Source organism: Notolabrus celidotus, chromosome 12 (genome assembly GCF_009762535.1).
Source record: "Notolabrus celidotus isolate fNotCel1 chromosome 12, fNotCel1.pri, whole genome shotgun sequence".
Classification (NCBI taxonomy): Eukaryota; Metazoa; Chordata; class Actinopteri; order Labriformes; family Labridae; genus Notolabrus; species Notolabrus celidotus.
In genome coordinates this window covers 19,695,767-19,713,204 of record NC_048283.1, presented here as the reverse complement: position 1 = coordinate 19,713,204, position 17,438 = coordinate 19,695,767, and the positions used below count along the sequence as shown (strand labels likewise).

Here is a 17,438-nt window from a genome sequence, read left to right as displayed (position 1 = left end):
GGCTAATTTTGATGTTAGCCTAACAACAGTGCAAATGTGTGCTTATACAGCTCCTTCAGAACTACATGTCGGAGGATACTGTGCTGTAATTACAGAGGTGAATATTGCATGTTTATGCAGGAGCGCACCAGGAAGGAGGTAAAGAAGGAGGCATAGGGAAAAGATGGACAGCAACAGAAATGAAAAGAGACAAAGAAAATCTAAAAGAGTGGAATGAAAGGGAAGGATCCTGCGCAGGCTTCAAAGAAAATAAACCACCTGAAATAGGGCAGAAGAGGGGGAATGATGAAAACAGGAAATGTTAATATCCTTTAAAAAAACAACAACAACTGTGGCATCTTCCAGCTCCGGTTCCAACAGTGTCTGGAAGCAAACAAGAAAATTAACTGTGGCAGAAGCGGATTAGCCTCAGTGTTTTTCCGTAAAGACAGAGCAGGGTCGCCCTCCAACACTGAGACCCAGCGGCCTGAACCGCCTGCTTTCCCTTTTGAACTTCCCTCTCCACTCAGCCTCTCCTTCTGTCTGCTCCCGGCCTCCCCTCTCTCCTATAGGCACACCTGGCTTTCTGCGTGTCGTCCTGTCAGGAGTTTTTTAGCTGACCCCAATCTACTCACATCCCCATCATGAAGTGTCGACGTAGCTGCCTTTAGGGGTGGTGCATGGCCAGGGTACTTGTCACACCAATTGTTGCTGTAATCACTCGTCTTCCTCTCCTAGTCTGGGGAGGTGGGCTATCTCCATCCTGCTGACTGTGGAGGGCTGGATTTTTAGGCCAGAGGTCAGGAGATTTTGTTGTTACTCCTATATTAGTTGCGATAACAGAAGTGGAGTATGGTGGGAAGGGTTATCTCTGTGTCCTATTGATCAGGGTTTAGAAGTGTTCTACTCTTTTTGTGAAATATGTCTCCAGCAATGTCTGCAAAAAAACTGTTGGATAACAGGAGAAACCTTTAAGTAACAATATGAAGGGTTGCTGAGAGTTTAAAGAAATAGTGATCAAAGGAAGAAAAAACAGATATTCAGGTTTTGGTTTCAGGCTGAAACATCTAATGAGATATCAACAATCAACAATAATATGATGAGGTATATTTAAATTAGAATGTCATTTCCTGACTATTAATATTGCTTTGGGGGTCCCCTTCCAGGCTGCCATCTTGCTAAGTTTCTACAGTAGCAGAGAACAGACAAACTAAAAACATATGTGTCTTTGTATTTACAGAGTGGCTGCATGAAAGGAAGATGATGAAGAAGAGAGTGGTTTTGTTGTCTGAAACAATTTTGTATTGATGTTTTTGACTTGTCAAATAGAAGATCATACTGATCATACGTCACAGGAGCTTCTTGTCTTCAAAGGCAACCATTGCTTTGCCAAAGGGAGGGGTGAGCATGGGAGTGTTCTAATCTAGAATCTGATATCGCAAAATAGTCCCATTCTTATATCCTCTACCTTTAAGGAAAACATTTATCAGGAAAAATTATCTTTTGAAGTTGCTCAAACTGAGATAAAAAAGTGTCCCTATTGTATCAAACTGAGTAGAATAAATGCAAATCCATCTGCAACTTTTACTACTTCCTTCAAAAGCTTTTGATCCAATCAAAGCCATCACCACACTGAATAAAAATGTATAAATTCCATTTCAGTCACGACCACTCTCGTCAAAAGAATTTGCATGCATTATGTTATATTTGGCGGTATGGCTCTGTTCCGGGAGCTCCCTGCCCTTCCAAGTGCTCATGTGGAATGCCAAAGCCTGAGGTGGGGTGAGCATACCTCCCCTCCTTTTAATGTGAATACATGAAAAGCCAAGACAAGGAGAGCAGCAGCAGCAAAGTGCAGCTGTTAGCGCAATTGTTTGAAAATATGGTGTTTTTTGCAAAGAGGTTTGTTTCCATACAAAGGGGCCTATTTTGCTCCAGGTTAAAACATTATGGCTCATTTAAATGAATGCTAACAACACCAGCTCACAGTTATTCTCTTTGCCTTGAAAGAACCCCTTGTGGATCAGAGGATGTTCATTCTGGCTCATGGCACTGAAGCCGTGTAACCCTTTTTGTGAATCAAGCCCTGAGTATTATATTGGAGCCAGTGTAGACATTTTTAGAGAAGTTACTTTAACCTGTGTGATGATTGATACTATTTTGTTGTATGCCTGATGCATTTGAAGAATTTTTTGCTGAAGATTCAGCTTTTAAGATTTTCATCCTTGCAGTGAATAGCCAAGTGATTGAACCTGTCCTGACTTTGAGAAAAATGAGCTCCATTTTTGCACTATGTGTGTAAAACACAAGCATCAGACGAATGTTAAGAGTGACTTCAATTATACAAGGTTGCTAGTTTGAGCGTGTGTGTTTGTGTGTGTGCGTTTGAGAGTGGCATTCTCAGTAAAAATCAAGACCCACTGATGGGAGCCATGTTGTAATTATTTGGTCAGAGGATTATAAGAAACAATAACTCGAAGCTGGCTTTCGATCAAACGTTCGGATGGAGGACTGTCCTTGCTGCTGCGAAAACAAACATCACCCCTGCGTCTCATAACTCCCTCACTGTTCCTGAGGATGGTGATTTGATATTGATTAGGTTTCATGTGAGCCCTCTGCTCATCCAGCTTATTGTCTACAGGATGGTGTGGAGCTTTGTCCTCCCCTGAGTCTCGTGGCCCTGTACAAGCTGTATTATCTGCTCTTATGGCTTCACAGCAGCCTGCGCCCTGAATGGAGAATAGAGCTCATGACTCAGGCACCACATTGTGTGCTTCCTGATAAAGCTATTATTTCTCCAGGCCCTGCGGACTCCGGTAGAACTTATCCATCTCTCTATTTTTATGCTGCTGTCTTTCCCTATTTCTCTCATTGTCTGTCTTTTTGTTTTGGGTCAACAGATGAGCAACAATGAGGCGTTGGTGTTGTAATTAATGCGTCTGTCACTGAGAGGGGACAAGAGCAATAGAATTCACACAGCTCTTCATGTTCTTTAGAAAATTGCTCTTGTGCTCCAGCTTCGAGAGCAGCAGGTTAGCTACGAGTGTATGCTTTAGCTGCTGTGGTTTTTGAATTAACTCTGATCATTATGTATTCACGTTCTTTCACTTTTGCAGGTGCTGATTGAGGCAACAGTTTCCAGAGAGCGGCGCGGCTACATTGCCCTAGATGACATCATGGTGCTCAACTATCCCTGCTGTAAGTGCCTCTTCTAACAATGGATCGCAATTACTGGAGGTGCTGGAGGACAAAAAGGTTTAGTGGTTTGAGGGGGGAATTGCATTTTTATGCGGCATGAAACATGAACCAGAGGAGGTGAAGAGTTCTGGTGGATCAGCCTTTTGTGTTACTCCTGCATGTTGTCCTGGGGCATTCTGCAACAACACCATTAAAACACTGTGACACCTAATGCCAACACTTCCTTCCACCTGCAACACAGCTGCTGCCCTGTCGCTGGCCTTGTTTGAAATCTAGATGAATACATGTGTTAATCAGTAAAACCCCAAATTTGCTTTCTGAAATATCTTCTCTTTCATGACCTTCGCCCTGAGTGGAAGCAGGGTTTAACTTTATGCCGGCCCACGTCATACAAAGGGTTTTTTTTCTAACAAGTGTTGCATTTTTAAGCTCTATGAAAATGCCTTCTCTTTGGGGTATTTTGTTTTGTAAGCTTTGGTTCCCTGCAGTGAGGGCTATTTGTGTCAGTGGTGTAAAAGCAAAGGTAGCAGTTCAGTATGTTGTCACCCCCTGAGGACCCTGTGTAAAACATATTTAGCAAACCCCCTGAGCAATACCTGGACAAAGTCTCTCTGTGACACATGCTCTCTCCCTGTGTGACCCACTGCTGAACACGTGCAAGTAGCACATTGAACAGCCATGTTTCACACTGCTTTGAGTGACTCAAATAACTGACTCAAGCTTGGAAGGTTATTTTTTATCTAATGGGGGTTTTAAGAGATAGTTCCGCTTTTTTGAAGTCGGGGTGTTTGAGGTACTTGTCAGTAGTAAGTTTATTAGCCTCAGGGAATGCCGTTCAGCTCAGATCAACTCTACCACGTAATTTAGCTCATTTTAACAACCAAAGCATTATTGTTGGTATAAGTGTGTGCTGTATTTGGTATTATTCTGCGCTTATTTTGCTGTCAGAAAGCTTATTGGTTTTTGCACTAATGTCGTGCATGGCACACACGTGTTCTTCCACCTGCAGTGCACTTACCAGCCAATCCGGTCTAAGATGTACACATCACTGATAAATTGAGATTTTTTTGCGAACTGAAGAGAAAGGAAATGTAGTGTTAAAAAAAGAAACAAAGTTTGTCTCGCTCCCAGCTGACGGGGCCGACGGCGCTGGGGAGTCAGGGTTCTTGCCCAGCCCCCTCACTCTGACCACAAAGACAGACAGTAGGTTGTGGGTTTATGTTGTGGGACCAGCAGAGGACAGGGTGGGTCCAAAACTTTGAACTCTTCAAAAAAACCTGCAGGGCGTGAAGCTTGTTGCGGAGAGGAACATTGAGCCGTCACATCCAGAGCGTTTGAGAAAATAACTTGATTCATGTTTGAGACACAAATTAAATCAGCTTTTTAAATAAGTATTTAAAATGTGTTCCAATCTGAGGACAAATCGCTTGCTCCTCATCGCATGTTTTGTATGAGTGCATACATTTGACATCATTGTAGGCATTAAACAACCAAACATTATTGTGCTAGCACTGTAGAGTTTGTTATTTCAGCTCAATGTGGTGTACTCTGAGAAGATAAATTTATTGTAACGCCATAACTTGTTTAATCTCTTCAGATCTGTTAAATTGCAACAGCATTAACCTCCCAAACTTAATTGATTATACTTAAGGGCTGTGGGGAAAAAAGAGCACGGGACAACTCCCGTGTGCAGCACATCGAACTCTTGACACATTTACTTAATCTCAAACCATATCACCCTGAGCCATTTTAAAGAGGCAGTGCAATATATAAAAATATATAAATAGAAGTCTTTCAAACTTCATTAAAGACTCAATGATATAAATACTTAGACCAAAATAAAATCTCATCTTCCAATATCATGCGTACTGTTGTTACCAAGTCCCACTCATGACAGCAAGAAGCTCTCTAAGTTCCTGGGCATGGACTCATAGTTTACACACTTGCATTCATTTTGTTTCCAAATATTATGAAGACAAATGTTTGTCAACAACCTTTATTTTCATGACCAAGATGAGACAAAGACAAGCTAAAAATGCATCACATGGTAATAAAAACTCAATAAAAGATTATCGAGACAATATGAGACAAAAATGCTGATGATGGACTGTCAGACGTTCAAAATCCATGATATTTTCCCCTACTTCTATTTTGTCAAAATACAAGCAATGCAGCCTTGTGACAGGCTGAGTTGGTTGAGGTGCGCAGTGTTGACTTGGTCACTCTCCTACAACAAGTGTGCTGTAGATACAAATTCTAACTGCTAACCGCATCTTTCTCATTTTCACTGATGAAAAAAAATTTCCCAGTGCATGCCAGCAACAAAGCCACAACCATATTAAGATAAGATAAGATAAGATGGACTTTATTGATCCCCTATTGGTTTACATTTTTTTGTTACAGCAGTTTTCAGCAAGAGACAGGAGAGTACGACATTTTACTTCCAACGTTAAAAGAGAATAATAAAAGATAACAAAATAAGAATAATATAAAATAAAATAAATTTAATATAATAAATATATACATTTATACACTATACACTATGGACACTTTCTACTTGTGCATAGTTTAGTTTTTGCACCATCACTTTTACCTCTTTTGTATCTTTGTGCAATGCAGTTTCCTTAACTTAGTAGATCAGCAGGGACAGCACAGCAGCATTGCATTGGTGAGAGACTCTATAGGCTATATTATTCAAGTAAGGTATTACACAAGTTAAAGTGCTGCAAGACTTTGACTTGAAGAAATGACAAAAATGTAATAAAAGTATATGACTAAAACTAGGTATAAAACTTTAAAGGCCATAATAGACTAAAATGTGATTAAAACTAATATGCATTTACATCTAAAGGCAAAGACTAAGACTGAAAAAGATCTTAAAAAGCTTCCAAAATGAACACTGCTCTCCAGTTAGCACAGAAGTTTCTCCTCTCTTTCTTTTGCTCTATTGAGTTCATCCTCTGTAAATTCAGGTTTATTAAGGTGTGCTCTTGTGTCTACAGTAACCAGCCTGACATTCTGAATCACTTATTAATTAGTTTGGCTGTATTTTTGCATACGTGGTAGAGCGGATCCCATCTGCAGCATTTGATAGACTTGCTTCCGTTGGGTTCTCTGGCCTCTTTCTGAACAAAGGGGCTGAGCTGACTGACATCACTTGTAGGTAACACACTTACTGTTGACAAGGATAATAAGCTGAAATGCTGTATTAACATTGTGCTGCTCTGTTCCAAATTGTTGGTTGTATAAATGTAGGGTGTCTGTCAAACGTTATCATTTTACCACATTCAGATAAATAAGCATCTGAAAAGACAGCTGATGGTGAGAAAAACAGAGGACAATTTGGGCCATATATCAAAGCAGAAAAAGATATCTGATGTGCTGTTTGACAACAGCTAACATTAGCATTCAACCACTTACTAGCTGAAATAAAACTCTTTGGAGGCACAATCTTAATGTCATGGGAAACTCAGAGGTAACATTTGACAAGATCGGCTCAAAAAAACACAAACGCTCAACTCATATAACTTGTAACTCTTTAATAGAGTGGGAAAGAACAAGAATTCACAGCAACGCTAGTAATGCAAACAGGAACAAAAAATCAAAGCAATGCTGGAAAAGGGTACAAACTTGACTTGACTGGGAACACGGCTTGACAACTTGAACGAGACAAATGGACTCTGTACATGACACGACGATCTGACACAAGACAAAGGGAGATGCAGACTTTATACATGAGGTAATGGGACACAGGTGGAAACAATGAGGGGCAGGGATGACAATCACCCCAGAGGATAAACACCAGGGCAGGGAGTGAAGTTGCCTGAAACGAGAGGAGAGACGTGCCTACAAAATAAAAAAGGACATGACAAACACGAAAGACAGGACAGAGGTAAAAGGTGCAACTTAACACAAACGACGAGACATGACAACATTTCAGCAGTCAGGAATTCATGCTTTTCTTATATCAAAGGTCAAAAGTTCCAAATAGTAATATTAGCTTTCTGTCTGCCGCTGAGCTTTCGGTCACTTTAGCTAACACATGGCTAAGAGTCAACATTAGCTGCTGTTTGACCTTAGCTGACCGGTTAAGAAACAGATTGTTTTAGGATAAGAAACAGATGGCCTCTCCTATGGATTTTCACATTTCATTGTCTAACCTGTTTTTTTATCAATCCAGAAGTGAAATAATTTGTTAGATACTCTACATTTATTCCACCTACAACCTGAAATGAAGCAGTGAGACACTATGACAACATTTGTCCTTCCCACTCTAAGTATGAGGTGAAAGAAAACGAGCAGCTGTGTGAACACGGTCATCTGTGTTTAGAGAGTGACTTTCAGGCATGTCAGGCTACCAGTGATATACCAGTGATTTTATTTAATAACACTTTCTATGAGAGTGGTACATAACCTTACTGCATGCACACCACCCAGTCCGCCACCCTGTTTCTCTCTTAGACGGCAGATGGCATCTTCTGAACGCTCCCACTGTGGCCATTAAATAATTAAGACTCTCATCAAGACCTGAGCATGCCTTATGATGTGGCACACAGCCAGCCTGCACCACTTGGCAGTGAACCATGTGTGGAGAGGAGGAGTGAAAACTGGAGGGAAGTGTCACATACTTAAAAAAATGAAATAAAATACAAGCTCAACAAGTTCCTTTTTTGTGATTTTTCGATAAAGCATAGTTGACATTTTTGTTTTATTCTCCCGAGTCATAGTCTTTGACTTTGCTACCAGTGTTACACCCCAATGAAATATTTATCACACTAAAAAGTCCTGAGGATAAGATCTGACACATTTAGCTGTATAACACCACAGATCTTGCCAAATGGAGTTTTTTCTTTTTCCTCCCATCTCACTCATTACAGTGTTTGTTTATGTTCGGCTCTCGGGCATGAATTATGAATTAACCTTAGGAGGGAAAGTCACTCAAAGGAAACATGGCCGCCTGCGGGGTACAGATGTGAACATCCTCCTCTTACTACTGTACACAAACAAGCTCAACAAATTGTCATCTCCCCGTTCTGCAAGATAGCAACACAAAACCAAGCAGGAGATGTGTGAGACCCAAACATTTTCCTCTCCCCTGATGCTTCAGCTTCACTGCTGCTCTGCCATGTCTCCCTGTCAATCACTCAGAGTGACACGTGGTCTTCTCCTACCCCATTTTTCTGAGATGGCAGACATCATCTCTGGCGTTTACCCAGTGATTTCACTCTGCAGGGGTCTGGATCTCACTTGTCTATTGTTAATCACAGAGATGGGTGAGAGGGCTACTCCCACACACTGACTCATTTGTAGCGCCGCTCAGCATGCTGGGACATTATTAGTCAAAATGTGGAGGACTGATTCCCACTCTGAGGCTTTCCTTCTGCAGATTCACTCCCACATGTGGTTCATGTATAGAATACCTCTAATCTGATGTTATTTGTGTCACTGGTAATGGGCACAGGATGACCCTCTCAAAACAGACAAAATAATCTGCACATCAACAGAAACACTGCATCTTGACACTTTTTTTGAATCTTATGTTCAAATATATGTTAATGTAATGACAGGCCTTCTCATCCTCACAAAGTTCTGTGTGCTGTGAAGAAGTGAAAAGTATGTGTACAACAACCTCTTTCCCCCCAGTGTCAGAACATTCAAAAAATCCAAAGGAATAAAAGAAAAAACTACTGCAACTTTTTTCTCTTTTGGAAAACTTGCTTCAGTGTTTTTTAGCTAACATTTTTTTGTATCTCTGCTTTATGGAATTGATGAATAATAATTCCTTTACAGCTAAGTGAATTGGAAATGGATATAGCAATTTAGGTTATTTTTACTTTAATTCATTAAACTAAGAAAACCTGCAACTGCTTGAGGTTTTTCAGTAATGTTTATGATTATGAATTAGTTATAAACAAGTACTAGACCAAGTTTTATGAGCTCTTTCTTCTTTGCTGATGTATTTGAAAAAATAAAAGAGCCTTGAAAAAGCTGCACTTTATGTATATTGATGAAAAGTAGCGAGCTAAAAAGGTAATGGAGTTTTGATAGCACTGCTTTCCCTCTTGTGTCTCTCTCTCTTTAGATAAAGCGCCGCACTTCTCGAGGCTCGGAGACGAGGAGGTCAACGCCGGGCAAAATGCTACCTTCCAATGTGTTGCTGCTGGAAGAGCTTCAGAGGCTGAGAAGTTCCTGCTGGAGGTCAGTGATTTAATGGTGGAGGTTACAGAAAGCAACCTGTCTCTGACTTAGATGTGAGTTGATATTTTTACCTCAGAAACAGTCAATAGAACACAAGACAAGCTGGTATATCTGTAAGTCCTCCATCTTTTAGAGACATTTAAGGCCATGGAAAAAATGAAATGGCAGGTCCCTGGGTTCAAACATGTAAAAACATGACCCCTTTTTGTTAAGAAAATAGATAAGCCACACAAAAATGACATAATTTTCTGTTATGTTGTGTGTTTTTTTGTTGTTTAGCTTTTTAAACATGTTGTTTGATGTGCGTGTGGCTGTTTTGCATCACTTTGAAGCTGTTGTAGTTATCTTTTTAACATTCCATTTATGACTTTTTTGTCATTTCGTGTCACTTTGCACTTGTTTTACATATCTTTGATGTTGTTTATGAGTCTGGTTGTGATCGTTGTATTTGTGATCGTTTCGCATCTCTTTGAAGCTGCTACGTCTCTCTGTTATGTTTACATTTAGGACTTTTGTTGTCATTCTGTGTCGCTTTGTTATCGTTTTGTATCTCTTTGAAGCAGCTGTGCTTTTTTTATTTTGGTTTACATTTAGGACTTTTCTTGTCATTTTGTGTCTGTTTGTTGTTGTTTTGAATCTCTTTCAAGTGAATTTGATAATTCAGGTACTGAAGTGAACAATTAAGATTAACACTTAATTCCAGATCAAATGTGTAGCTTTACACTAGCACTCAATATAACTTTGTATAGGGACAGGATGTTACCTTGTATCAGTGCAACAGGGTTTACTCTGTTCTTCAATCATTATGTTTTCTCAGACGTGTTTACGCTAAAACACAGATAGTAGAGGGAGTGTTAATGCTGTGAAGGCCGTGAAGGCCTTGGCGCCTCCTCACTTCACTGCCTTTGAAAAGTTACACTGTTTAAAAGATCATAGCGTTCCTCACCCCCTCCTGTTTGTATTCAGATCATGTGCTGTGCTTTGGATATCGGTCTTTTTATCTAGAATGGCTTGTTCTGTGAAGGTGAGGCAGGTCATACAGTCTTTACCTCCTCTGGGAATAAATGGGGAACTTAAGATCCCCCTCTTTATGTAGCTCTGATTAAAGTACCAAACATTACTGCGCTGTAGGGCTCATTTTTTCTTCTCCTCGTGCAATCACAATGCGCAGCCACACATTCTCTGCTTGAGCCAACATCTTACCTCCCACTACAGCCCGCCAGTGTTAATCATGGTTGACCTTAGGCAAACCTACTGTATTGTTTGAAACCAGGAGATGTGTGATTTATGTAATTGATGCCTCCTCACTCCCACCGCTTTGCACGCTTTATCAAACCACCCATTTGGTCACAACACAAGGATGAAGACAAATTGTTTTGGTAATTAGCTGGCATAACCACACAGGCATCTGCTGTAATGAGATCTTCCGGCCACTAAATTGCCTCTCCTCAATCTTTACTGTCCTCTTCTCCTCAGCCGTCTTTCTTTCTGCTGCACATGTGTCTGTTTCAGCTGTTTTGTCCTCATGAACTCTTATCATTCTTGCCGTCTCTCGTTGTGCCCTTTTGTGCTCATTGTTTCTTATGCACCAGCTGCAGCACCGTCTTGGCTGCACACGCCCACTAGATTAACAGACCGTTTTGTCGTTTCCTCGCCAATTAGCTACAGCCAGATTGTTTATGTTACATGAAGTGATATCAAGCTTTCTTGATTTATCCTGATTTAACCCAGCATACTGTGATCCACAGGCTAGGTAGTGAAAATGAAATATACTGAGTGCATGGTGGAGTGCATGTATAATTGAGATTTTTGTTCTCTCCTTGTGGTCACAAGATTTGTTGCCTGCTTAACCCTAATCAGCGGGTGTGTGTTTATGTGTTTCTTCATGAGGGCCCTGCATGAGATATGTGTGGTCTGTGGGTTTTTGAAGGTCCAAATCAGAGGTACAACAGAAGCCTAGCACAAACCAAAGGTCTCTATGTGAGTCCCTGCATGCTCACACGATCTGAATCCTGTACAAATAGAAAGAGAGAGTATCATCTTTAATGTCCACCGTTTCACACCAAGAGAATGGCCTGAAAACGTGAGACAAACTGTCACATTCAATGTGCTTTTGTTGAGACTATGCAGAGTTGACGGATGCTTGTGGTTTTAATGGTGTGTAACAATGTGAGAAATGCCTCTCACAGTGCAACAGCAAGGTGCATCATGCAACATTCATGTGAGCAGCGTTCTGTTTCTAACATCACTACCTCCCTCTGTTTCTCACTCTCTGCACCAACTCACTACTGTTTATGTTGTTCCTGCTTTGAGATATCCCTCAGCCAGCCTGCTTTATTTTGTTTTTCACCCAAACACAAGGTCTGTGATCTGCTTTTCATCCATTAGCCTTTTTCCCTCACTGATTAAACCTTAATGCATTTAAGCCCATCTGCCTCCCTTTTCTAACTGCTGAGCAGCGAAATGTTTTCAGTTCAATAACTTTATACACAGAGGACGAGTGAGGTTCTAGATGGGCTTCATTAAGGGACGACATTCATGACATCTATTACCCCCATAATCACTATTATTTTAACAAGATTTCATTTGTTGTCGTTAAAGCATGTTTGATTGCATGATTAAATCAGAGAAACGGTTCCGTCATGTGTATCAAAGTGCATAAGACTGGAAGATCCCGCTTTATAATTCGCTCAGATCTAATAAAAAGCGACATAGATAGCAATCAGTTAAGTGTGTTTGTTACATTATTAGCTTCAGGTCTCAGGAGTTCACTGGGCAATAACTGCTTACAAAGGCTAATGTAGGTAATGGCTGTTTGTGTGCGTTTATGGTGGAGATTTGATGGTGGGTGTACCTTTTAATTAAAAATACATGAAAAGAAGAAAGTACTTTTGCATTACTACTTTACTATACACTAAACATAATGTAATCATATTAAAACAGAAAGCTTTGAGGAGAGTGGGAGAAGGAGGGAAGAAAGAGAGAAAGGATAAAAAAGATACTAATTACTCTAAAAATCCTGAGGGGAGTTTTGAAGTGGTTACAAAACAAATTTATACAGATGCCTGCGCATGACTTACAAATGCAAACAAGACCATTGGTGAGAAGATGGTGATTTTTTGTGGAAGGTCACACACAAATTAATAAACAGCTACAGAGAAGCATCTTTACTTAGATTTCCATGGCAAATATTTATGATAAGTGATGGGTTTGACTGTTAGGAGACAGGAGAAGTTCTTTTGTTTTATCTTTAAAGTTAGATTTTAGATGGATAGGATAGCTGACGAGAGACAGGAAATATGGGGAGCAGAGTGGGTAAAGGCATGCAGCAAATGGAGAAAGCCAGGGGTCGAACCTGCATCCACTGCAACAAGGACTATAGCCTCCGTATATGGGGCACTTGCTCAGGCCGCTAGTCCAATGGTGCCCCAGGAGGGTTTTATTATATCAGACACTGCTACTTACAGGACTGACTCTATAAATAGAGGGGTGTCTATAGGGGGCGCCAAAATCATTACAAACCAAAAGTTCCTTGCAAGAGCTTTAAAAATATGTTTTTACTTGTGTAACCTTGAGCACATTAATTATAGAACTCACAATATACAGATTTTCGCTCTAATATAAAACTCATTTAATCAAGATAAATTTCAGCGCCCTAGTTTAATGGAAAATTTAACTATTTTTACTTTATGGATACTTTGTACATCTAAATCCATATCACCAGACACTCTCAAATTAAACATAAGATTCCACACTATGGGCCTGATCTACTAAGATCCCAGATAACGAGCGCTAAATTGTGCAAACAAAACAATTGCATGTGCTACTTATGGGCGTGTTGCGGGTGATTTACTCAATTTGCTCATTTGACAGACACAATCCTCGGTGCACCCGGTTAGTACATCAGCTCTGTGCGTGCTGTCAAGTTTGCACGTGTTGTTATGCACGCAAACCTTTAGCAGATCAGGCCCAAAGAGTATGTACTCCTGCTATGACCCAAATTTCTCCAGAAAGCTTTACCTGGCAGGTTAACCATTCCTTGAAGCAAAATGAATCAAGCCAAATAAAGATGCACACTGCGCACCAGGACTAAACACAGCAATATGGTGCACAGGTGGCACAGGTTTGGTAGCCTCAGCTACATGAGGACGGTGACTATTGGCTGCATATTAAATATAGACAGTGCACCTCCAACTCCTCCCATTGAGACATGAGAAGCCAAATATGGTCTAACATATTGTGATGGCGGAGCCAAGGCGTAGGTAGAAGAGATCTGTCTGGTTAAGCCACTGAACTGATGTCATACCCCGTCTTATAACCAAAACACACACACTTAAACTCACAGATACAATGTCAAATATCCCTCAGGTGGGGACAGTCCACAGCAGAACAGCTTATTGGGTTAATTTGTGGACATTTATGGCTATGGAGAGTTCAATGACTCTTGTGCTAGTGCTTGTTATGTCACCTCTCATCATTTCTCCTGTACTCTGCTGATCTAGTACAGAGCGCTGCAGGAGCCCATCAGAGCTGTCAATCACTTATCTAACATCAAATGACTAATTAAAACTAAGCTTTCTGAAAAATGAAACACTTGCAAATAAATCAGGAACAGAACTAACTGCTTTGACACATACAACTGTATGTGCTGTGTATTTTTATTTTGTAGTTTGACCCGTGTTCTATCTGTTATAGTGGAGGAGGTAGGCTTTATGACCTGTTCTCTAGCTAGTCACCAGGGGTAGCTCTAAAAGTTCTGGCTCCATGTGGCATAGCTTTTGATCCGTCCAAGTTTTCAACAGTCCTGGCTCAAAAAAATAGCCATATCTTAAGCAAATGCAGGAGCATAACTGGCCTTATTCTGGCCCCATGTTTGGACACAGTCAGAGTATGAAAATCTGCCAAGTCAGTGTCTGCTTTAAATATCTCATCAGAATGTTTGTCTGCCTGTGTTACATTTATACTTGAATGTTCCAAATCCAGGAGCTGGATGAGCCATAATGTAGAGTCTGTGTTGCTCCTGTGTGTTTTAATAGCGGTTATTCGATAAGAGACTGTTTTGAGTTATTCCCCAGACTGTTCTCATGTCTTTCTTTAACTTAAAGAGTCACTCTGCTAATACAGAGTCAATAAAGGTACATGTTCTATGCTTGTCAATCTGTGAAAACAGTTATTCTTATTGGATGAATTACAGGTAGCAGCTCAATTACAAACTCAGGGTGTGGAGTTTCAAAGGCATTAAGCTGAGACAGACCAATGAGTAGCCTTGCGGGTTGCATTATCAGAAGTGTTGGATCCAGGGCTTAGGGAGCTTATCTCATACCAGGAAATTTAGTAACAGTTACAATATACTTGCCTCAGCTTCAAAGAGCCTTTCTTAACTGTGTGTGTGTTTGTGTGTGTGTGTATCTGTGTGTGTGTGTGTGTGTGTGTGTGTGTGTGTGTGTGTGTGTGTGTTTGAATCAGTGGCCCATGTGTATATTTGTGTGGCTGTTGCACATCAAACACTGTTTGAGATGACATGTACCTGTGTTTGTGTGAGGGAGAGTGGAACACGATGACCCGTTCTGTTTTTCTCTGACCCTGTCCTTTCCTGCCTTCCAGAGACACAATGGGGAGATTTTAACAGCGGCGTCAGTCAAGCACTTGAGTCACTGGCGCTTTGTGGTATCCTTCCAGCTAGACAGCGCCCAGAGAACAGACCAAGACCTTTACCGATGTGTCACTCAGTCCCCCAGGGGCTCCGGGGTCTCAAACTTTGCTGAACTTGTAGTAAAAGGTAAATACACTCTTCTCTTCCTATCTTGTTGTTCTCTTCCTCCCTCTTGTGATTCATCCTTCCCAACCATTATTTTTTCGGCTGTTGACATGATAATAGGATTTTCTGCTCTTCTTGGTCACAGTGGATTACTGCGTGTGATTCAAATAGGAACTGAAAACGAAATTGATCCTAACAAGCAGTGATAGCCACGAGTGTGAACACATTTCAAAAGAAGCACAGGACATCGTTTGTGGATGATGGAGGAAATCCCAGACACCTATTTCCAATTGATTTCCCTATAACGCCTTAATCACAAATTGCACGGCTGCTCCACACACGAGGGCTCAGAGGCTGGCACAACACTATCTCCCCGACACGTGTTGTTTTCTGAGCTGCAGTTGTCAAATAGGCTGCCACACTCAGCTCTTCAGCTCTCTGTCAAAAAGCTGCTCACTTGACTCGGACTCCTGCAGACCCTGTCATATCATGTACCACAGATGGTGACCTCACTCCCATTACTCACTTCAGCCCCCCAGCCTGACACTGCTTTGACAGCATAGTAATGACATGGCTGTGGGAGGGTTTGATGGCACAACAATCTCCAGCCCCGAGCGAGCAGAAGATAAGACAGAGAAAAAAGGATGTGAAGGTTGCCAAATCTCCTTGTCTTTGACTGTATGCTCCAGGGCAAAAGAGGTGTTTTAGATTTATTGGTAATACGGTAATGTTGGCTGGCGGGTTCACCATTGGGTTGGTTGGTCCATCTTTTTTAACAGATTTAAATATCTGAAGAACTATTGCCATGACATTTGTATGGACATTAATGGTCCCTAAAAAAGTAATAAAATGATGATAAAGTGGTATGATCAGGTCAAAAAATTCTGGTTTCCAAGTCTCCACTCTAGACCAAATATCTGCAAAACTGACAACATTTTCTGCAACCCTAAACTAAACTGTGTGTTAAAGGCTCATTTGTAAACTTTTGAACCATAAAGCTTATACCAGGGGTGTCAAACTGATTTCAGTTCAGGGCCACATACTGTACAGCCCATTTTGTTATCAAGTGGGCCGGACCAGTAAAATCATAACATAATAACCTATGAAGAAAGACAACTACAAATGTTGCCCTCAGTTTTAGTGCAGAAAGCACTAGTCAATTCTGAAAATGTTCACATTTAATGAACTATATTTTTACTAAAACAGCTGTTGTATTTTTTGCCATGATGAGTCTCATAGTGGGGCCAAATATTATATTCTTTAAGGACTGAAACCTGCTGTGGACACACCAACTGAACAGGTTTCTCCATCAGCACAATGATTGTATGCAACCCCCAGAGAATAAATCTGATATAGCACTTACTTTTAGTGAAAAATTGCAGTTAATGTCTTCTCTGTAATTTTTTCATTTTGGGAAGTCATCCGCGGGCCGGATTGGAACCTCTGGTGGGCCGGTTTTGGCCCACGGGCTGTATATTTGACACACCTGGCTTATACCATAGGTTGTATAAAACATGAATGTAGTCTCAGTGACGTCACCCATTGGTTTCTCAAGTAGAGTTCTGAAGCCTCTTGCCAGATTGGAAATCCTGGCTCATAAGTCTTACAGTCCACCTAACAAGAGGCAAAGAGGTGGAGATAATCGGGCCTTTAGCCTCCTCACTCAAAGCTGAAGTGTGCTGATCTGTCAGTCAGGTCAGCCATGCCCCTAATCATGAAAAACTCTAACTTTAATAGCTTCAAACGCTAATTAGTAATACAAAGAAATCACCCTAGCACAGTGTGTACAAATAAAAGATTGAGCTAATCAGATCAAAACTGTTTTTGAACCAGGCTGTGAACATGTTTATTTTGGCTGTAAAAATGATTAAGGATTTTCAAGGATGAGTGTTTGTACAAAATGTCCAATCAGTGTCAATATGGTGTTCAGTTATTTATTCCAAGATTATTTTGGTTGCTCACTGATGCCAGTGATCCAGGTTAATGTGAGAGCATTTGCACTTTTAAGAATTCCAGTTTGGAGGTTTTCTCTGTTTCATACAGACGTATGTACGCCTGAAAATATTGTTCACCTGGTTTAAAAACGTAATGCATACATTTTCTGACCTTAAAGCTAAGGTTGGTAGTCACGGAAAACTAGCATGAATTTGAATGTAGCATTTCCTCAGGACTCCGTCTAATTTATTCAAACATTGATTGTTGTTTTGTTGGTTGGCGTGATCACGGCCGACAGTGACCGGTTATTAAAGCTCAACGTGTTCACGAATCGGCTCGTCATCCCTACAGCGTCCGGACGGACGCTACA

The 17,438-nt window shown here is 40.8% G+C and overlaps 1 protein-coding gene across 2 annotated transcripts in view; it reads left to right on the top strand.

Annotated features, from left to right (window-relative positions):
- Window positions 1-17,438, top strand: part of ptprub (protein tyrosine phosphatase receptor type Ub) — a 198,377-nt gene that overhangs the window by 110,112 nt on the left and 70,827 nt on the right. For both annotated transcript variants that reach the window (XM_034697921.1, XM_034697922.1), the window contains exons 4-6: window positions 3,096-3,177; window positions 9,260-9,375; window positions 14,980-15,154. In XM_034697921.1, the coding sequence (XP_034553812.1) occupies window positions 3,096-3,177; window positions 9,260-9,375; window positions 14,980-15,154 (373 nt within the window). The remainder of the gene's footprint in view (window positions 1-3,095; window positions 3,178-9,259; window positions 9,376-14,979; window positions 15,155-17,438) is intronic.